Here is a 24012-nt window from a genome sequence, read left to right on the forward strand (position 1 = left end):
TTGTAGAAGAAAATAAAATAACACATACATATCATGTAAATTCACGAGTAAGGAGACAACAGTAGTGATCCTATGATGATCACAACCCTTTAGATAAAGACTTAGAGCATAGGTGTTTCTCAGTTCTGCTTAGAATGACTTGCAGTAAAGAGTAACCATGATAAGAGCATGCTGTGTTTATAGATTGTGATATCTTAGGCAGGCTCACTGCTTAAAGTCACATCTAACAAACCTGTTTTTGAAATTAACTTATTCACACCCATCAATATACACTGGCCATATAAGCTTCTACATATACTACAGATAACTGTCAAAACATAAACACTCCAATAATAATAAGATAATAGATTCTTCACAGCAAGAGAAATATAGTGGGTGGGTGGATCTGGTGCAGGTGGGTCGTGCAGGTTGGGATTTCTCCTACATTACTAACAATGTGAAAAGAAATGTTAATATTGAGGGGGAAATAATGATAGAGTAATTAAATTTATATGTTGCAAGTTTGCATGAACTGCAACACTCAGTGCCATGGATCAGGCCTTACCCTATTACAGCCTCTACTGCTGTGGCAGCAATGGTTCGGTAAAGTGATGCTCCTGGCCCTCCTTGGCCCCCTGGTGCTCCAGGCTGGCCCCCAGGCATTCCCCCAGGAATACCTGAGGGCCTTCCTGGCACTGCATGTCCAGGGGGCATTGGTCCTGGCCTTGGTGCAGAAGTGCCATTACATTACTATTCTCTAAACTGCCGGCTAGCAGCTTCTTGTAAAATTGGAGGTAGTGTATCACTTACGGTATTAGCATTAAGTTAAAGCTAAATTAAGTAATCCCTGAATAATTAACCACGTGTTAATGCAGTTGTGTTCTCAGGAGAGTTAGCAGTGAAAATATTTAATAAAATATCATTTTTTGCATAAAGCACATGAAGGTTATACATATTTACCATATATTTCACAATGTAAGCTCAAGAGCAGGTACACATTATTATCAAGTGTACATATACACTAAAAGCACTTATGAATATGAAACCTTCTCCATGTCCTGCATTCCTAGCATCAATGTAAATCCATTTCTAGCAAAATTTACCCATGGACATTTATCTGGCTAATGAGGTCATCTGAGGCTCCACCACCATCACTGTTGTCAGCATGTAAGGAAGATGCAACAGAGTTAGTGGCCCTTTCACAGCCAGTTAGGAGAGCAGACAGAGAGAAGCTCCCTAAACATTTTTGAATCATCACATCCATAAAGCACCATCCACATAAATATGTCCTTCAGATATCAATATGTAGAGTAATAGTTTGACAACACATAATATTATATTAGGTCTCCTGCGTATTACATCAGTATTCATTATAAGCCTGAATATATGTAGAATACTGTGCTGAATTAGGGAGCACTGTACAAAATTCCTCTATCTCATTTCATGTATAAGCAGAAGAATGATGCACATTTATCACCCATCATTAAACCCAATACAAAGTTAAGGGATAAAAATCATGTTTATGACAACAATCCTTGGCCATTGTTACAAATGGCATGATAAAAAAAATTACACATCTCTGAAAAGGAAAAGCATTATTCTTTTACTTTTTTCCCCAATGTGTCAGTCACTTCTTCCCTTAAAACTATGTCTTGAAGCATTATCATGTCATACGACATACATCAAGCAAACACAGTACATATGCAGCAAATCCATGGCTTGGGGACTTAGTACATCCTCAATATCCCAGGTTTAAACACCTTCCTGAAAATAACACCACAAATGTGTGATCAACAGGACACTTACTATCTGAATCACGCAAAAGATAACTTACCTAACAATCTTGCCGATGATGTTTGAGGCAATGGCTCCTCCAGAATGTCTGGGCTGACTGCCTCCACTGCCACCACCACTGTCACAGTCAAACAAATATTGTCAGTCATTAAATGGCAGAGGATTCTTAAAAAGTATAGATATTACTAGTTAATTTCTATCATATATAATTTTTCATAGTGATGAAAATCTACACTGAAACCTTATGACCAAGGAATCTTTATAATCTGATTTTCAGTCATTAAAATAAGTAATATGATCATTTTCACACTTTGTACTTGAAGTTCTGATATGGTTCAGATTTAAAGAGAACAGGAAAATGTTTTGTGAGCCTTCCATCACTGTTAAGACTCACCCAACAAGTCCACCAATCACACTGGAGGCGATGCCTGAGAGGACATCATCTTGTGACCTCTGTGATGGCTGGCCTTGCCCTCCACCACTGTGGGTAATAAAGTGTCAGACACAGTAGTTTCAGTCTGCTCAATTACAAAACAAGAAAATATTGTTGAAATCACATGAAAATCTTTAGGTAAGTGTTTGCATTTACAAAGTTCATAGGGAAAAGAAGATGGCATAACATGTGCATATCTAATAAAACAAAACTTGTACTTAAATGCAGCCAAACCTAATCAGATACGGCAATGTACTCTTCATTCACCAGTGAAGCCATGCACAGAGTGAATTTTACCTGTGCCATTTTGAAGCCGAGGAAAAACATGTCTATAGAAAATTTATCCAATGCATCCAGGGATTCCTCAGACCTTATTTTTTTGTTTGTTTAAGGGGGGCTCTTACCACTTTGTCTGGTTTTTCAGCACAACATAATGCTATATGAGCACACTATATTTCCATATATTTTGGGTACTGACTGAAATTACCTAAAAATATGAGTAAAGTTTTAAAGTGATGTATAACAATGTCATCATTTACCTGACGAGTTTGTTGATGTACTGGGAGGCAATACCTGAAATCACCTGGTCACGTATTCCACTTCCTCCCCCACCACTGCCTCCTTGGCCGCTGCTGGTAAGGATAATCAAGCAAACCAAATTGATTTTCTAGATCAGACTACAAAGTAAAAAACAAAAAATACTGACAGCCACAGAATATTCAAGACTCAGAAGTGCAGTACATAAAAAAATCCAACACTATATAATAATAATAATAATAATGTGATAACAAGGTGTTGCTGAAGGAAAAGGTCAGCTAAAATGTGAGGATGGCTTCTAGGATGCACACAAAAATCTGTAAAGGCATGCAAAACAAAGAGAAAAAACAAGTGAATCTCAAGCAGACATTACATGCGTGATGTAGAATAGCATCCAGATAACCTGCGATTTACCTGTTGTCACATGGCAGCATCAAAAGAAAATGTAAAGTTAGTGTCATTATAAAAATACTGCATTATGCATGTTTAGCATAAGGTTTAGAAAATTAATTAATGGTCACACATCATGCTAAACACATTACATTATGATCAGGTTCAGACAGTATTGTAGTCATGATGGGAAGGTAAAATCACCATGAGGAAAGATGAACATGAAGGCAGGTTTCCCATATTGCATCTGACAGGACAGTAAAGAAAAAAATGAGGCTACCCAGTCATTCCTCCAATCACATTAGAGATGAGACCGCTGATGAAGCTGCTGTCCACCTCACCACGTTGCACTGCCTTGACACGCTCATCCTGTGTATCCTCACTAGGGGACCAGGTTAGTGTTTAGGGTCTCACAGTTCAGAATGTTAGAATCATTGTAAATCATTAGTGGATCAGCTCACACATTAGGAGTAAGGCGATCACCACACCAGCAGTAACACAAACATTTATATTACAAACTAGTGCATGCATATTAAGCTTCTCTTTATTCACTTTTAGTTTATTTCATCAAACAGGACCTGGATTATATTAGTATGATTTATATAGTAGTGGTCTAATAATTTTTACCTCAAGATTTTCTGGACAACCTGAGATGCAATATTTGTCACGATGGGATTGTTGGCATTTGCGTCTGCTGTTGGAAGGATTTTTCCCTCAGTGTCTTGACTACAGTGAAACAGAAACATTGCCTTGATTAGCTCTATAGCCAAAGAAACCATATGCATCAGATTACAACAATCATATATTGAACAAATGTAGCTTAATCTGCCAAATTGTTTTATATGATGTCTATAGAGTATCAACAGTAATACATAATCTTTACAGATAAAAATGCAAAATGTCTCTGATTTCTGTACCTGACGATTTCCTTGATAACAGCTGAGGTCACAGTTGCTACTACGTCATCACTGACACCACTTGCCTCAACCCCTGCTGGAGCGGGCCGGCCCCTTCACCAGTTCAGTCAGAGAAATATTAGAAGCATGTTCAATTAATAAGATGACTAAGTACCTTTATTGACAGTTTCTTTTCAAAAACTATAAAAAATTCAACCAGGTGGATTTGTGCTGAATTACTTGGTAAAATACATTATATCTTTTACTCCTATTGAGGTGTAGCAAGTTATTACAGTAAATCAATAATAATGGATATCCATGAGCAAGGAGACAGATGAGAGTATCAGTACCTGACACCGCGCACAATGTTGGCCACCATGCCAGACACCATGCTGGGATCTAATCCAGTCCTCTCAGATGTAGCCTGTCCCTTGTCTCCGCTATACCACAAAGGCAAGACTGTGTTATCTCAGCCTTAACCAATACCATAATATTTACCAATTTCCTTAGAATCATAACTCTTCTAAATATAATACATATCTCTAGTATTCAAATGCACATGAGTATGGATACTTCAAAACTACATTATACTGTAGTTAAAATATACCTGAAAAGGTCACCAATAACAGATGATGCCATGCCGGACATAAAGTCTCCACCGCCACCGCCACCAGTCTGGCCACCTCTGTTACCACTGACAGGTTAAAAAGGATAAGTTATGAGAAAAGGCACAGACAAAAAAGTAATGAGCCACAGAAATGCTGCAGAAAGTGTTGACAAAAATAAAGAATGAGCCACTGAAATGCTGCAGGTACATATACACATCTTTATATGCCTCAAATAGGCAGAAAATATATAATAATCAGGGATACTTGTAAGAAAAAAGAATTCAATTATTGTTCAACTTCAGCAGAACAAAACAATGCTGCATGCTGAATGACAAAGAGCCTTCCAGCAGAGGTGGTAATAATAATAATAATAATAATAAAAATAATAATAATAATAATAATAATAATAATAATAATAATAATAATAATAATAATAATTCTTATAATATAATAACAATATAGGGTTATCTTTAATTTGGAATACTCCTGCTGAAATTTTTTCATCGTAAAATAGTTGTGGTGACAAGCAAGCACTTCCTGCAAAAGAATAGTGACGTCACAGGAAAGCTGTGCAAGTTTCAGGAAAATAAAATGAGAGCAAAATAACTTGAGCTTTTTCATAATAAAGTTACACAGCACAGAGTGAGACAGCTGTGACACTGCATGTGTATGTTCACAAACATCATATAGAGAAAACTGATCATTTACCCAGAGGGAAACAAGTGACTTACAAAAGAACATTATAATTTATATGATAATGTATTCATTTTTAAGTGATCCTGGAAAGTATTCATCTCTCTTTCTAGAATTTCAAATAACATGCCATTATATTTGTTGAATTAATGACATTTTTTTCTCATTTTTCTTCATACACAAACACACACAAAAATAGGCTCATGCATCCTTTAGTGACTAAAAAAAATTGCAGGCAGAAAATCCCTATAGAATATAATAAACTTCAAAATAAAAGAGCAAACTCACTTTTCATAAAAATAAAACTAATAAAATGCGGTAGATGAGCCACAAGAAGCAAACAGAATAATTTTGTATGCCACTTTACAATGGTTGGCTACACTAACACAACATAAAGGTGAGCAAACAAGCTGTATGAATAAAGACTACATATACCATGTTATGGTGATACAAACAATCCTTACTAAGAAATCAACCCTGCAAAATAGTTGCAACTGAGTATGCACTGTATATTATGCACCTCAATTCATGAAGGTCACAAGCAGCTAGGTAACCCACAAGAAAATATATGCACGTGTCATGGCCAGGCTCTATTCAGTACCTCACGTATTCACGGACTGCAGCTGATGCTGCCTTAGAGATGACAGAGTCTGATACTGCTACATTTTCCTCACCCGTTGATGTCTCCATGTTGCTATTATAGAGAACAGTTCACTAAGCTAATGCAAAAGTCTCTCAGAGGCAAAAATATTCAAAGTTATGATTGCTTTTATATTATAGTATATATTTATATATTTCATGATGAGTACCTTCCACAGAATATAGTAAATAGCAAGTTGTGTAATTAAGTTCTCAATATATACATAAAAAACAAGCTCATGGCTAGTGTAATAAAATGCTAAGATACCTCATTAAGCCATTGACAACACTGCCAGTCACCCCAGACACCAGCTGCTCAGTGACTGACTGGGGTACACTTCGGTAGGCAGCTGCACTCTCTTCAGTACTGTACGAGTGTCCAGAAACAAGTGCTAAGTTACAACCCTATTATTCAATCACAAAAAGCTCTGCTAAAATTTCAAGATATGTTTTATATATGAAGTTTCCTCTTGTATGAATCAATGTATAAATAATTCAAAAAGATATAGACCTAGTTTACTGTATCAGCAATAATATGTTCATCTGAAGAAAGGGTAAGGTACCTGAAGAGTCCCTTGGCAATATTTGAGGCGACGGAGCCAACTATTTGATCATTTACACCTGTTGTTTGCAGCTGACTCACACTGGACTGGTTGCCACCACTTTCAAACAAAACAATTAGCAATATAATTACACTATTTAAGAGAATATACCTCAACTGAAAATATTATTATATGTATATTGCATCAGGAAATATTTGTTATATCTCATTCTTATCACTTGCATAGCAAAGATAACCTTTTTTCATTGGTAAATAAGATGATATATAATTATAAAATGCAAGAGAGCAACCTCTGATTCCATCCTGACCTGAGAAGCCCCTTGATAACATTGGTGGTGACATTGCCTATAACAGTGTCAGAGGCGGGAGGCGGAGCATTAGGCACGCTTTGATTGGCTGCCTTGTTGCTGGAGGGTTCCACATGGAGACAAGCAAAACATTCACAGTAAGAATGTATAGAGAATTATATTGAACATATATTATTATATGCACCGTATATTCTTAAATATTTTTTTATATTATGAATTATCTCCATGTATGCACTATCAATTCAGAATTTTGCTAAATATTTGTTCTATTAAAGTCAGCTTTATGACATAAGGCTACCTCATGAAAGCTGAGAAGATGCTAGCAGCTATCCCAGCCAGCATGCCTTGGTTGAGCCCCATCTTCTGCATGGCTGAGGTAATGCCCCCACCTTGCTGGTTTTCTCCACTACTGTTAGTCGAGTCAAGTAACATTGGAAATAAATTCAAATCACAGATTTTTTGGTTAGTATACTAACTGATGCTCTTCTAGATAAAATATCAACCATATACTTTCAGTGTTGAAGAATGTAAACAATGAAACTATATCAAGGCAACATATTGTATAAGTTGTTGACAGAATTTCAATCCTCAAAACTCCATTGAAAGCCTGAGCTATTATGACAAGGAAGGCAGCTGTATGCACCTGAACAAGCCCTTCATGATGGTGGAGGCAATGTTAGACACTTGACCTTGGCCCTGGGACCCCATATTGGCTGAGGCTCCTCCCTGATTCCCACTGCAAAACATCATCCACAGCACACAATATACCTGACTCTATGCCATGTCTGATTTTCACATTTTATAATCCAAGATATTGCAATATATATAACAGCTCATTTCATTTAACTTGCTTTAGCTGGAAGTGAGTATTTCAAGTAAAGTGTAGCTCTAAAGTATTTGTCAACTTGGGTCTATCTCGTTGAATCAGTGCAATGCTGCTTTACCTGACAAAACTCTTGGCCAGCCCACACATAAGGCTTGAGAGTAAGTCATTGTTTGAGGTCACCTGCTGGTTCTTTGGTGGGGTTGGTTGATTTCCACTAGCATCCATGACAAGAGAAAGTGTACTTATGATTATTTGTCATCACCATCCTCATTGTTCTCATTATTATCAACTAAATTAACCTTGCAGACAAAATCTAAACCAATGTAATTCATAATATGGGTAGGGAAGACTGCCACTAAAAATATCTACTAATTAAAGTGAAACAGAGGAGGGAAAAAGACAGCAAATAACAACAATGAAAGACCTCTATGAGAATAAAGAGTTACTTTTACATTCCTTTGACTGCCTGCATTCATCAAATAAATTTTCACACAATTTACTAGTTCAACTAGCTGGCACAGATCTGACAAAAAATATATATACAGCAATAAGTAAGAAGAATAAACCTGTAAAACACACAAACAACAACAAAAATTATGATTAAAACCAAAACACATGAAATTCTCGGACAGAGTATGTATGCTCCCACTGCAGTGCAAATCAGCTCACTTAGTCTTTTTGAAGGTCCAAGTTGCTCATATCTGTCATGACAAAAGGTAAATATATGAATGTAGAGATGAAGAAAATGAAAAATTTAATTATAATCTAAATAATACCCTGCAAAGTAAAATAGCAAAATATCCATTAGTAATTGTGAAAATTTTCATGTATGTACAGGAAAATTAACTGAAAAACTTAAATATCCTTGTATCTGCTGATCATTCCACAAGAAAAATAAACAAATCCCCAAACTCAAATAGTCTGCCAACAAAGAGGATAATTCCATTATCATTGTTACTGATGGGCCCATTGCCACCAGGCTCAGGTTGGGGAGACTGAAAAAAAGCAATGTGATCATTCTAACCTGTTTATGAAAAAATAGTTGAGTTTTCCTTCCCAATTATCAACCATATGTATTGTAAGATCAAACTCCTTTTAGTTATCTCTTAAGACACAGTGAATATGGTGACAATTTACTCACTCACCTGATCATGCCACCAATGTAATTGGAAGCCATGCCTGCTATTAGGTCATTCATGCCATCATTTCTCTGCTGACCCTGATCCTGTCTGCCACCGCCACCCCTGTAAAATCACCTTGAGATAATAAAGCTTGATATTTGTAAGGAATTACTCCAACACACATACACACTCTTGGTATGGTCACCATACGAGAGGAAACACATAAGAAAAGAGAGAAAATCTGAGTTGCAACCCTATTGGCATCTAGTTTAAAGTAACTATCTTATGAGGAGACTTTCTCTAAGTTAGATAGAAGTAAATATAGAGACAGGTCAACATTAGACTGACTCAATCCTGTATAACAGAAGTAGGTAAATGCAACTAGGTAAATACAAACACACACAAACACACACACTCACAAACACAAAGTTGAATATAATATGAATATAATACTAATAACGTCGAGATATATTTATTCAAAATCAAATTATGATTCAACAGTATGATCAACTAAATGATATAGTTCATGAAATTAGGTCTGTGAAGAAAACAAGATTTCAAAGAAAGGAATGACCTAACCTAGAAGCCACTCAAGCACTTTGAAATATTTAAAGGCATGACATGCCAAACTCAGCACACACATCAAGACCATACATGAAAACAACATATTTTCACCAAAAATCAGCACACTCAACACACATGAATGTGTAGTTATTTAGCAGCTTTTTTTTTTTTTTTTTTTTTTTAGCTTGGGGCAAAACACGTCTAGGCAATGTTAGCAACAGCCTCAAGGAAGGTTAAGTTTTGAGCGAAGGTGAGAGAGAGTCTGCACACCACACCACTGATGTCTTGGGGGTGGGGATGAGGGAGAGTGTAGCCACCCAGCTCACCCCAAAATGCCACTGATGATATCTGATGCCAGGCCTCCACCTTGCTGCTGGCCAGGTGGAGGGCCATACCCACCCTGCCCTCCTGGTCCATACTGCCCCTGAGGAGGACCATAGCCCCCTCCATACTGGCCCTGAGGTGGACCATACCCCCCTCCATACTGGCCCTGAGGTGGACCATACCCCCCTCCATATTGGCCCTGAGGTGGACCATACCCCCCTCCATACTGGCCAGGGGGTGGGCCATAAGGACCAGGACCCCCTCCATACTGGCCAGGGGGTGGGACATAAGGACCAGGACCCCCTCCATACTGGCCAGGAGGTGGACCATAGGGATCAGGACCTGACTGACCACCTCCCTGGGATGGGCCTTGGCCATCACTGAGTATCAGAGATAGGCATAATTATAAATGGCTACTAGGTATACTTGAAAATTATGCATCAAGCTTTATTTATATTGTATTTAGCTATTCAAACAGAGTAATGAAAGCTTGATTTAAATGAAAACTTTGCTTTTAAATATACATGTATAGTCCTTTATGTTTACATACATTTACATTACTCAATATTTACCACCTCTGTGGTGTAGTGGTTAGCATGTCTAGCTGGGAATCTGCTAGCCTGGGCTCAAAGTCTGCACACAACCCACCCAGCAATTCACCTTCCCTTTTGGGTTGATTGATAAATGGGTACCTGATGAAACCTGGCGAAGGTAAGCTCTGGTAACCTGGATGTTGCACTTGCCCTGTTTCCCAGGGTAATGGGTTCTCACCCAACACAGGCTCTAGAGTTAATGGGATGGAGATGAGTGCCACAACCATGTGCAGCAATGGAATATGCTCCTAACTTTACTTTTCCCAATATTTACATTAACTGCTTTGAATACCCATAAATGAGATCTATACATTACATTCAGCAAATATTGACAAATATGCAAACCACAAAGTTAGTTTTCAATTAGTTTCATAAATGGCTGACATCATTTACAGGATGTCTGGGTTAAAGGTAAAGTAAAATGCAGCATTATATGGCATGGTGTTCATCTCATCCTCTCGAGCCTGTGCTGAGTAAGAACCAAGGATTCTTGAGTAATCCTTTAGACACCTTAGTAAGAACACATTACCCCAAAACACAATGCAAGTGTGATATCCAGGTTGCCACTTCTTACCTTTCCAAAGTTTTCTCAGGTACCATTTATCAACTAACCCAAAAGGGATGGTGAGCAGTTCCATGAGCTGGGCAATGACCAAGACTCTATACGTATCACTGTATATAGTCTGGGGGCCGTTAGTCGATGTGAGGGAACCTTTGGCTTTTGAGCATATGAGCCAGGCTTGCATATTTTTAGCTAAACATGGTAATCACTACATCATGAAGGTGGTTGTTCATGTGTATTATCCCATAAGCATTGATGCAGCATATAAAGGTATGTGCTGCACATTTTGACTTAGTCTTGTTACTTTTATCTGTTACAGTGATAGCGAAGAATTACTTTACAGCCTAGCTGTAATTTTTTTGTGTTTTACCTCCAATACACAACTTACGATATTTTTACAACATCCGTTTTATTTCTCCTCACAGTGAAAATATTTCTTTTATGTGAATATTTCAATCTGATACCTGTAAATACTTTTAGTTACTATGTCTGTTCACTGTAGCTAAAGACATGAAGAAATTAAATTCACAAAAAATTGTCTGCTATGTCTGAAATGTTATTACTTATGTACTTGAAAACATACACACATATGAAATGGTTACCACAACTGCCTTGCCCAAATTAATCTAAATTAAGATAGTCTGTGGCCTATATAGAAGCTGAAAATCATGGTACATAACAAAAGATATGAGGCTATACCTGTGAAAACAACTCATTACTCAGATGGTAGGTCACCATTCCTGGCATTTCACACTCACCCGCCAAGAAATCCACCGATGAGTCCAGATATCATGTCTCCTCCTCCTCCTCCTCCTCCTCCTCCTCCCTGGTACTGCCCTCCCTGATACTGTCCTCCTCCCTGATACTGTCCTCCGCCTTGGTACTGTCCACCTCCTCCCTGGCCTCTGCATCATCAAAAGAGGAAAAAAATTGGTAAATGTCACTTGAAATATGCATAAGGATTGGTTGATACTCTAACATAATATTTTCTTTATCTATGTATGCATTCTTACCTAACTATCTTTCTAATGCAACAACCTAAATGATATAAAGAAGAATTTCAAGGCTAAATTAATACATAATAGTTATATAGTATATAAATAATATTTGATGGCTGCCATGAAACCTAATTAAACTCCCTGAATCTCTGGCCATTCATCAAACCCCCCCAAAAAACTGACACATTTCTAGTCTGCATTAATAACTGAGATTATCCTTTTTTTTTTTATTAAGAATTTTCAACATTTAAAGCTCTTTAGAAGGGGGTATATAACCTTTCAAACGGGTCTACAAGAATATCTGTTCCTATCAACCATCATTTCAAGCTAAGTTCCATTACAGCAGCCCCTCGGAGGCGGGGCCTGAGGGTTCACTCACCCATGGTAGTCGCCGGCGGGTTGCTGAGGGTTGTTGGGCCTGGCGGGGGGCAGAAAGAACACGAAAACATCATTAGACGAGAGGCGGTGGCTTTGTGTGACGTAGTGCCTACCACAGTATAAGGAGACACCTTACACTGTGGTGCCTACAGCAAGACTTAAAATGCCGGTACAGTACATACAGTATGTATTGAAACATTAAAGTGTACTAGTATATCTTGAATTAATCGTTACAAGTTATTATTATCAAACTACTGAATTGTCAAATTAGCAAACGGGGGATATGGAGATGAGCGTAGCTTACTTAGTATTATTAATCCATACTGGTTTGAGGTTATCAAAGTACCTATTCTAATACCCTATAAATTTGTTACAGTAATAATATCTGATCATTGGATTACTTTGTTTCAACTTCATTAGAATCTCGTTATAACTAAGCAGGAAAGAGGCTATATGTACTTATGTATACAAGTAAACAAAATTTGTAAACAGTAAAGATGAGAACACATACATACCTACCATGTATACTATATACTGAATGCTGCCGCCACACAGCAGCTACTACACCGGTTGCCAGTGACCGCTCTGCCATGCGCATATTTAGACAAGCCATGAAGCTAACCAGCCCCCGCCATCAGCTACTCACCTGAGGGTGCCCAGCTCGTCCGTGATTTGGTCCGTGACATCCTTGTACCCTTGGGCGGGCTGCTGGCCGCCCCCAGAGTGGTAGTCCCTGCTAGAGCCCTGCCTGCACCACACAACATGCTGTTTAGCGGGGTACGGAGGGTGGGAGGGGGGGGGGGGACTACTGCGGGCTACTATATAGCAGGGTTAGTGGCTTATTATTGTGCCTGACTTTCGTGGCATGTACTACTGCACGCAGGGGCAGGGCTGGGAAACCAACAGCACATACAGTAAGAGGCACGCCTCCAAAGATTTTAGAGTATCCAGAGTCCTCTTTATTCCTTGAGTAATATACAATTAAAAACGTTTACAGCTGTTTCTATGTATTTATCATATCTCTAACATGCACTCCGTTTAATTTGTAAATTGAGATTTTTTTCTAGATAAAAGTTTTTAGTACCTTTGAGAGTTGGCTGAGACCTACGTAGGCTACTTGTTGGGATATATTCTACTTGCATACATAATAAGTCAATGAGAAAAATACTTTAAAAGGAAAACAGATTCACCGATGCATTCCGTGCGTTCATTACGTAGGTAATATCTATCATGGCAGTGCGATCCTATAATATAATCTACGATTAATTTTCAGAAATCTTCCTGAATGAAGAAGTTCCAACCTATCTTTTTTTATGGTCGCAAGAGCCGAGCAATAATCTTTACAATAATTAAAGTTTTTTTTCCAAAGATATTGCCGCACAACTAAATTATTTTACACCCTATGCCAGTGCATAGGGGCTTCGGGAAATTAAGTCCTCCAGATACAATCAGCCTCCCATTAGCCCAAGACCATTGATTTTGAATCATCATTTCATTCCTTTCTATTGGCACAACTTCGACTCACCTGCTCAAATAAGCTCTCCTATCAGCCTCCCCTATAATGAATTATCCTGGGAGCTGGCACTGCATCAAATGTCTTCAAAAGTTTTCGTGTTGCGATTCGGTTAGACTCTTTGAGTGACCCTCATGACCCCATTGCAAGGTCTTAAAAGAATTGCCTACAGTGCGACGCACCCAAAGGGACTATATATTACTTTATTCTCCTTGGTCGCACCTCATCCAGTATTTACCTATCTGTAAGAGAGGGGAATCCAATTAGAAGAGTCCTAATGTAGGGTCGCAACCCGTAACTAGAAGAAACCTGTCCTATTCTGTCATAATCAGTCCCGCGTGCCTAAACAACTAAAGTTAAAGATCGCGGAGTGATGGATGGACAGCGTGACAAACAAACGCAACTTCAGACTCGTTCCATCTTAGGGTGAGTGCCAGTATCAGCCCGAAAGATGATGAGGGGGCAAGCCGTGCCATCCCTCGCTCATTGACTTGCGTAACAGAACTGTATTTGATTCGCATTTCATAGTCTAGTGCCAGATGGGGGAAGAGGAAGGTTTGCGTGTGAAAGTGTACGTGACCCGAGCACACCCAGAAAGGCACGCGAATAGGCCATGCAAAATCATTAAAAATCATACGGTGAATGTTACACGTTAAATAAAATCCATTATATTCAGGCATGACTTAAGCATTTAGATTTGGGAAATTTTTTTTATTAAAAATACGGTCAGTGAGAGTAACCAGCTTTAATTAATAATGATGTGGTAACTTTCATTATTAGAGATAAAGTCAAATAACAAAATTTACGTCACCTTATCAACAGGGAACTTAATAACATTAGTAGAGGATTGAAATCAGTAAATTGAGTTATTTTAGCTAGAAGAACGAGACCCACCCTTTCTCCTCTCGTGTTGCACATCAAAATAAAGACAAATCAAAATAACGATATAAGAAAGAATCATTTGAATAAACAGTAGCTGGGAGGGTGGCTGGGGTGGGACTCATCCATAAACTTAACTTAAACACACTTAGGCAACGGTTGCATCATGGAAGGCGATCTATCATAGTTACCTATTCCTGTCGTCCTGGGAGCCCTCCACCACGTCCTGCAGAATGTCCTGCCCCACGTTCTTCAGGAAGCCGAACATGATGCCTCGGCCCTGCGCTTCCTTGCTCTCCCGCCAAATCTAGGTGCTTATTGAGGTATTCCTGGACGGTCAAACTGGGGCAGGTAACAAACAGGTACAAACATGCATTAAACAAGTAGGGGCGTTATTATTTACATAAATACGGAACTTTCTGAATATATATCACTCAAAAACACACGAATTGTAAAGGACTTATGTTGAATAATGATACTCTTTCTTCTCAATGGAGACGGATTTTCAATGTCTTTTTTCACTTTTCAATGTTTGATAAGTTATCCAAATCATATTTTCAATTCGAATAAACACATACGATATGTTCCATGTTTCAAGCTTCACGCACACTTAAGTCACAATCAAGATCTTCATCACTTGTTTACTTTGAACACAATTTTGTTCGGCAAACTGAACTTCTTTCAGTTGATGTATTCATGGTAATCACTTGCTTCTATTGAAATGAAAAGTAAAATCTTCCGCATGGTATAATTATTCGGTATAACGCTCTTCCTCCTTTCGGTGCGTGAGGACATGACCAGAGAAAAAAGTGATGGGAAAATATTAGGAACAGTTGAATATCGAAATGACAAATCTCTCTCTCTCTCTCTCTCTCTCTCTCTCTCTCTCTCTCTCTCTCTCTCTCTCTCTCTCTTAGATTAACTGAAATAACCACTCCTTTAGCACCTAAGTAGGGAGTTAAAATAATTAGTGCGGTGTTAAAACAAATTAAGCATAGATGTCTGTTAACATACATGTATGTAGCCTACACACACACACACACACACACACACACACACACACACACACACACACGAATATATTTAGACGAGGGATGGACAAAAATGAAGAAAAAAAAATACCCTACCGTTCTTCATGCTATTCCTCTCCTCCTCCATCCGCCCCTTCCTCCCAATCCATAAAAAAAAAACTTTCCACACCTCTTCCCTCTATTCCCTCCCTGAACTGTCATATTTTCACCACTACATCCATACCACTACATACTTCAAACGCTTATTTTTGAGACGGTGAATTTGTAGTGCGGCTGAGAGAGAGAGAGAGAGAGAGAGAGAGAGAGAGAGAGAGAGAGCATTGGGTGCATGAATAGGAGTTATATGTGAAACCCCGGTTGAACAATCCTGTGTTATAAACCTTGTAACTTAACCTACTTGCTTGATTGCAGCAGGGGAGGGTTATGAGGAGAAACGTGATACCCCACACTAACAAGGGGAACAACATTTCAAAAGATAAAGTAGTGTTGAGATAGTATCATGACATCATGAAGAGAAAAGCGATAAGGAGAGAAAAAAAAAGGCTACATCTTAAACAAAGTTAGTCATACCTACAAAACGCCTAGGAAGGAATACAGTCCTATGATTGTTGACAAATAAAAATAATAAATAAAGAAAAAGATAGAGCTAAAATAGATAAAATTATCAAAAAACACGGAGAAGGGAAAGGGAAGTTACGTGACCACGGGAAGGAGCGGTGCCAAATGAGAGGGGAGCGATCGAAGCGAAAGGAAAGAAGGAAGGCAGGAAGACACGGTGGAAGGTTGTGCCGAGGAAAAAGAAATGGCAGGAAGGGAGAGGAAATGCGCACGTTAGGTGGGGTAAGTGGGGTGGAGGGACAGGACAGGGGGTAGGTGAATACTATGAAGGGGAAGAGGAGAGGGTAAGGAGGGAAGAGGAGTGAGGGCATGGGTGTGGCAGGTTCCACCACGCTTTAATGGGACTATTTCTGGCCTGTTCCGGAGAAAGGAGACTCGCCACCATCCTTCCCATGACAACGGATATAAGCGGCGATGAAGTAAAATTTAACGATAAAAACAAAAGTGATGATGCCTTTGAAAAGAATGCGGGACCCGAGTGTTGTAGGCGAGATACATGAGAACATGCTTTTTTTTTATTTTATTTTTTTTTTTTTTACATCTCCGCCTATAGCGCCGGTAGGCTTTCTTCAGAGGCTTGGTGGTCGGCTCAAGCCCGTAATGGCGCAGGCAATTTTTATAGTGGCGCCAGGTATGATTTGGCTCATGCTGCCCCCCGAAACTCATTCTTGATTCACTTTGACGGTTTTTTCTAGTCTGGGTTGATGGGTGATTTTCTGGACAGCATGCGGGTAGTCTTAGGCCACTCGGCGGTGGCTGAAAAATTCCAGGTGGTACAGTAGCGTGGGGATTCGAACCGACGTTGTCCATGGCGTGGTGAATGCTGGGCCCGCACGCTAACCGCTCAGCCACCGCCTACATTTATCACAACTTTTTATGGCATATTAATATTTAATTATTTTTTCTATTTGTCAAAGTCGTCAAAATCAGACGGAAAATGATTTGTAAAGCAACAGAAAGTAGTTTTTACAATAGACTTTTAGAGTAAACTCAGAACTTGTTGAGTGACAGCATTAGCAAACTGGCATGCTTAACTATAACTGCTACACAGGGATGTTTTCAGTGCCCATCAACTCATTTTTGTAAACGAAAGAAAAATAAATAAATAGCGAAGCGACAGAAGACTGAGGATCGTGCGCTTGGCAGGGGAGTGGGCAGCAGTGTTACCAAGCCAAAGATGATTGGCTCATCTCCAAAGAATGAATATGACCGCCCCTTTATAAATGCCGCGGCCACGAGCACGCCTTGACCTTGTCCTTACGCTATGATGATATGATGATGCTATACCCACCCACGCGTTCTCTCCCATGCCTGGTCTAAAAACTGTCCACTCACCTACCTTCCGACCCACATCGAGCACCATACAGTTTGTCAGTCGCATCAAGCGACGTACCGTACTACCCCTATTCACACAAACACACACACGCACACACATTGCCAACACCTTCATCATTGATGAAGGTGTTGGCAATATTGATGAATCATCAATATCCTCTATACTCTCTCTCTCTCTCTCTCTCTCTCTCTCTCTCTCTCTCTCTCTCTCTCTCTCTTCTATTCATACCTACAAAAATACTACCCGCAGCACCTCTAACAAATTAATGTCACATAAGTGTTGCTGTTCACATCGTTGCTATGGGAAAACAAAACGTGACGTAGAGGATATTCTAAAATACACACACACACACTCTTTCTACCTTAGTCACCTCCGTAAGAAAATATAGCCTTGATGTCATTAACTACAGACGGCATTGAATCAACACTAAAAGAAACCACGACCAGTTATACCACGCGAAATTAAAATCAATCATCATTAAATTTCAGTTGTATTTCCGTGCTCGCAAATTAAGACCAAACAAATTAAATGAGTAAACAAGAATAGTGTGTATACATTATGGGGTACACATGCATTGCAGCCTGGCACATTATATATATGTACTTCTTGATCGACAACGAGTGTGCAGGAAAGTAGATATAGACCTAGAGGTTGAGTAGGCCTATTATAATTATTGGTATTGGTATTATTATTATCATTAGTAGTAGTAGTGGTATAAAAATAAGTATAGTAGTTGCAGTAGTAGTAGTAGTAGTAGTAGTGGAAGAAGACGAAAGAAAGATGGAGAAAAAGAAAATAAGAAGTAAATTGCAAGACAAGAAAGAAAAAGAAAGGAAGACGGTGATGATGAAGGGCTTCTGGACATCGCAACATGCTAAACTCTCGTTGACGATCGATTTTTCTCTTGTTTTCCGCAGCGTCTGATATCTGGGTTGGACGGTGTCTGGCTGGAGGACGGTGATCTAGATTTGAGCCAGGGGTATCGATCTACTGGGCGGCGGCTATTAGAATGGTGCAGTAAGTCTGTCAGGACAAGACGGACATGCACGAAGAAAATTATCCTTATCATGTTACTCGATCCGCCGTGGAACTCGTCAGACCCGTGGCACTGTTCTGAGGGAGAAATTTACGACTGTTGTGTGTTATCGGTGTTGCTGGGTGTTTGAGCTAGTACGTGCTGCTTCGCGAACGTGGTATTAGCACCGGCAGGATACTCTGAATCATGGCATTATGCGGTGGAAATGGCTATCGGCTTATTCAAAGGGAAGGTATTAGTTATTCGAATGACATGTTTTAATAGAGTAAATCTTCACGAACCACGTGTAAGCACTTGTTGTGGTTTGTATATACTTTGCGCCGGTTGGACAGGTGTTCTCTGCAAGCAGGTGTTTCTCTCTCTCTCTCTCTCTCTCTCTCTCACACACACACACACATGGCACAGGTCTCTGCCTCGGATGAAACGTTCCTTGCCTAACATTCAAGACTGCTATCTTGACATTTTCTTTTCCCCAACCCAGTCACCATGTACACTTCAGAACAAGGCGCCCCTTCACTACTGGCTCACTGACACAAAAGCACAGTGTTGATCCCGCCTCGTGTACCATACAAAGCTTCCGCAGTGACTGACGAGAGAATCGACTTGTAAGAATACACGTCACGTACCGCGCTGGCTTGACTCCAGGACGTATTCGAGTCTATTTAGCTCCCTTCTTTACCTTTGTCATGCCACGCTTCTTCCACCGACACTTTCGCATACGAGCGTAGGTTGTAACTGCACTTGCTTTACCCTGGGTAGATTAGTTGTAGTGGCAGGAGTGAGGGCAAGAGTGAGGAGTGTCGTCTGTACCACCACCTTGGCTGCCGCGACCAGCCCGACTTGGGGGTGACGTCATGCAGCATTACCAGCGCCGCGCACACACCCAGGCAGGTAATGTGGCAGCTGCCGCCATCATTTTCTCTTTTAGGTAGGTTATATCGATTGTAATTATGAAATATACATCTTTTGTACTTCGGTATGTTGTAAATAGTACAGTCATAATCTACAAACGAATCATGTCGTACACAGTTTGTGGCAAAGCTGCAGCTGTCTGGGCGCGGGCGCAGCCAGTCGTGATGTTGCCGAGGAAGAATAATTCACAGTAAACTAATAATTGCAGCCTTGCTTGACGAGTTGTTAAGTCATTTTGCCACATTTGTTATACAAACGATGCTGGGTTAAGTAGCTCATAATGTCGTCTTAAAATGTTATCAAAATAAAACAGGTAGCGCACGCACATCAAATCCCTTCTTGACATGTCAGAGAGCCAGCCATTCAATACTGGTACTGCACGGAAGCTTCAATACCTCGAACCTGCCTGGTGCTACGGAGTAATTAACGGCCTACTAATGAGGCCCAGCGTGACTCTCCCGCCGCTTCCCTCACCTTAATTGCCTCACCCGCACCCTTCCCGCACCCCGACCACATCAGCCTGCAGCCACTCAGGAGGACTCGTAAAGGTCAAGAGGAGAGGGAGGCAGGAGGAAGGATGACTAAAAGCTTAAAAATTCTTAAAATATATCTGACAATGTTTCATGCTTTTCAATCAATGTCAGAATTTTTCCCGTCCTAGCTCAACCGATTTTGCTGCGACTTTTTCATGAAGTTGCGGTACTGAGTTTTATTTTTGGGGGCGTGTATGGTGATGACTACGGTGCTGTTTTTAAGATTTTCACCCACGCAGACTTCCCTATTCAATGAAAATGCTACGTAACTCATTTACATAAGTGTTTCACGTCATCACTAGGTTACATAATGTAATGAATGTAAGGTCTGTTTCTTCTTATGACAAGTCAGGTCAACATGCCAACTACTGCCCACTTGCCTACTGATTTCAAACCTTCACCAAATGATCGAGCCCAACAAATTAAATGACATCCGTGTAGCTCCAAGGTCAGGGTGGAGTCCTCTAGCCCTTGAGGGAGGGGTGGCGCTACTGCATGACTATACCAGGCACATGGGGCGGGCCTGCTCTCCGTGGCTGCGTATTGCTTGCTTCCATTGGATTCTGGAGACGTCTTTCAGCAGAACAGACATCTTAGCACACCCTATTCTGTTCGGTGTACGGAGATGCGCGATCATGAAAGATGCAGTTGATTAAACTTGGCTCCGCAGTCTTTTATAAACGATGTCTAACACTTTAGATTTTGAAAGACCTTACAATTACCGGAAGTACGATGGGGTCAACCATGGATAATCAAACACCCATATTTAAATCCTTGGAATGCATGTGAGGATACTGAATGATTTTACAACATGGTGAACAAACGGAAGGTTATGGAAACATTAAATATATTGCCTTAACACTGTACAAATCTAATATACAGGTACGCACTACCAATAAGTAATGGAAAAATTTTACTGGTATGATAATAAAAAGAACAGAAGAGGAATATCAGCGTGTAGTACGTTGCTGAAAATCTAGAGTTACATCGTGGAATTCTACTTTTTTTCCCCCACTCTTCTTATATGTTTTAAGGGCTTTTGGCGACAGTCTGGCTGGCTATAGAGTGACTCACACTTGCCGCTTACTTACAGAAAACAAAACTTCATACAAAATGTGGGTCGTTCTCTTAGACTTCCTGTCATGTAGAAATACCGAGGGACTTAATGATTTATTTAGCGATTTTGTGAGACGTGTCTGAAGGGGAGATGACAGGCCCTACCACCCATCATGAAGTACACACACACACACACACACACACACACACACACACACACACACACACACACACACACGATTATATTTAGGCGGGGGGAGTGGATAAAAAAAAATCCACCCTACCCTTCTCCTTCATGCCATTCCTCTTCTCTTTCACTCTTCCCTTCCTCGCTTTCCACACTCTCCTCGCTCCTTTCCCTCCCGTCACTTTTTCATTTCTATTCACCTCTATATCCAATAAGTACTTTAAATGTTTATTGGAGCTGTGAAGATATATGTAGTGCTGCAGAGAGAGAGAGAGAGAGAGAGAGAGAGAGAGAGAGAGAGAGAGAGAGAGAGATTTAAGGGGCACCAGTCAAGATTCATCACCACCTGTTAGCATGTATCCGAGGTGCTAGTGGTGTGAGTGACCAGCCGTCAGAGTAAGACAAGAGTGATGGAGCACCCGGCAGGAGGGAAGGAGTGTGCCAAGAGCATCAAAGGGGTACCAACTTACTGACTGTCATAAGGCGGCCACAATACATGATATTGAAGCCTCTCTTTTTGTCCACCTCACGATTATTTCGACTGGACCTAAGACAGATGTTCATTAAAGTAGCGTTGTGATTTATTTACGGGACACGGCACCGGGAAGATGTGGGAAATATAGGTGATTTTAGGGGTATACGCTATAGTTACGCGTGGCCTCGGTGCTCATCTCCGTCGCATTGGATAAATACAGATAGATAGATAGAGAGAGAGAGAGAGAGAGAGAGAGATGTGTAGTAATATTTAATTGTTCTAATTGTTAGTTATGGTTTCTTTATTTTCTCGAGCTGAAATAACACGAAACTAAGCTACATTAATACATTAACAACACACGTTCTGAGGGGCCATGTCCCTTTGTATGGTAACACATACGCACAGGAGAATGACAGCTACGCACCCAGATTATACGGGATATACCACCGTTATGTTGGGGTTCCAGGATCGGTGTTTCCAAATGTATGTTCACCCACCCGCTGCCGAGTGCTGATTTACTTTACAAACACAGCTGGCTGACAAACACTGGCACGATACTGTCACGCCCACAACCTAACACGGATTCACGTTTATCTACGTCGTTGAAGTCTTTCCAGCACGGCGGGTTCTAGGGTTGCAAAGTTCACAAGCAAACCTGTTCTGGGTGTATTTCATCTCACACTTCGTTAACAAACACGTTGCTCCTTCACATGCACCTTCTTGAGTTATTCACAACAACGACATTGGCGTCATTCTTGTCCCCCTGAGTGTCCGTGATACTAGCACTGTGGATCGATAACGCCATTCCCTGACACCACAACACGAACGTTACCTCTCCGTACACCAGCAGCAGAGGATGCACTACCACTACCCTCCCTGAGTGACACCACGCCGCGCCTCCTCAACGGAACCACGAGAGATTCCTACACAAGTTATCAGATGCCTCTGTTTCTGCTGTTTTCATAATAATTATTTACTTCCATATGCGAGGGAAGACCAACAATAAAGAGGCTTATGTTTAAGTAACACAGCTTGTGTTTAGTTTTTCATATGGCTAGATTGAAACTCCTTTGAAATATTTTTCGTTTTGGTGGAAAAAGGATCTAAGTTGGGTTGGCAACACCGCCTTCTCTGCTCATCGCCCACCTGATGTAGCGGACACACGAGGGTATTTAAATGTCCGTGAGGACATTTAAATACCATTAAGAGGAGACGATCAGCTGGGACTCCACACTCGATGTTTCCTTTACTAAAACTATCAACATACACAAAAAATCTGATAAAAAAGACTCAGGATGAAAAAGAAATGACTTCCCTATGACAGAAAACGCTGCTAAGGTCACGTATTTATATTCCTTGTGTAAGACAAGGTTAAGCCTGTAGAGCCATCGTGAAAGTGTTGCTAGTAAACAAACATGTTCAGGTAAATTTATAGCGCCATTAGCACAGTCATCCCGGGATCAGGGAAAGCAAGGAATGGCAAGCAACAAACACGAGCTTGCTTGAAGGAGAGCAGATCATATTAAGAGGCTCCCTGAGGTGGTCGTTGTGGTAATATGTTAAGGTTTATGCAACTAACTTGAGTTACTTCACAGCAAAACATGGAGTACAACTAAGACTGGGGCTGAATATTTTTTTTATGCAAATATTATAAGGTAGATAAATATAAGATGAAAGAGTTGTAACACATCCCAATATAATGTTCCGGGAGATAAAGAGAAACATATTGCACCGGTGATTTAATACATTTAAGTTGCATAGACCTCTGCAAAATTAGAAACATTAAGCAACACTACACTTTATGATGATGGATATGTTTAATGTCTGCCTGATTAAGGTAAATGACATGTAACAGACAAGCTTATATATCCCACACGGCAAGACCAAACACATTCAATGGATTCTTGAGGCTCCTGGGATCAATTCCTCCTAACACACACACACACACACACACACACACACACACACACACACACACACACACACACACACACACAAGCAATATGTAGGTAAAACAGTACTCACCGTATTAACGAAGGTCATCTCGGTCGAACTAAAATATCTAGCTCCTCTGGGATAGAAAATTAAAAAAAAGTACACATGAAGGTTATCAGGTATATCCATTTCTGGTAATCTTTTAAATCCTGAAACGAAAGTGATTATTTATCCGATGGTTTCAAGACAATGATTACCACTACTTCTGCTACTACAAATACTACCACTATATACTA

At 40.1% G+C, this 24012-nt stretch overlaps 1 protein-coding gene across 1 annotated transcript in view; it reads right to left on the minus strand.

The window, feature by feature from the left end:
• Nucleotides 1-19462, minus strand: part of LOC127010447 (calpain-B-like) — a gene marked incomplete in the record, with an annotated part of 104942 nt that extends 85480 nt beyond the window's left edge. Inside the window, 11 exon segments of the mRNA XM_050884618.1 lie at nt 545-703; nt 1083-1133; nt 1814-1891; nt 2168-2254; nt 2746-2838; nt 8811-8909; nt 11588-11734; nt 12207-12245; nt 12852-12953; nt 14789-14939; nt 19298-19462. Coding sequence (XP_050740575.1) covers nt 545-703; nt 1083-1133; nt 1814-1891; nt 2168-2254; nt 2746-2838; nt 8811-8909; nt 11588-11734; nt 12207-12245; nt 12852-12953; nt 14789-14865 — 932 coding nt within the window.
• Between the last annotated feature and the right edge of the window lie 4550 nt (nt 19463-24012).

Source organism: Eriocheir sinensis, chromosome 43, assembly GCF_024679095.1.
Source record: "Eriocheir sinensis breed Jianghai 21 chromosome 43, ASM2467909v1, whole genome shotgun sequence".
NCBI lineage: Eukaryota > Metazoa > Arthropoda > Malacostraca > Decapoda > Varunidae > Eriocheir > Eriocheir sinensis.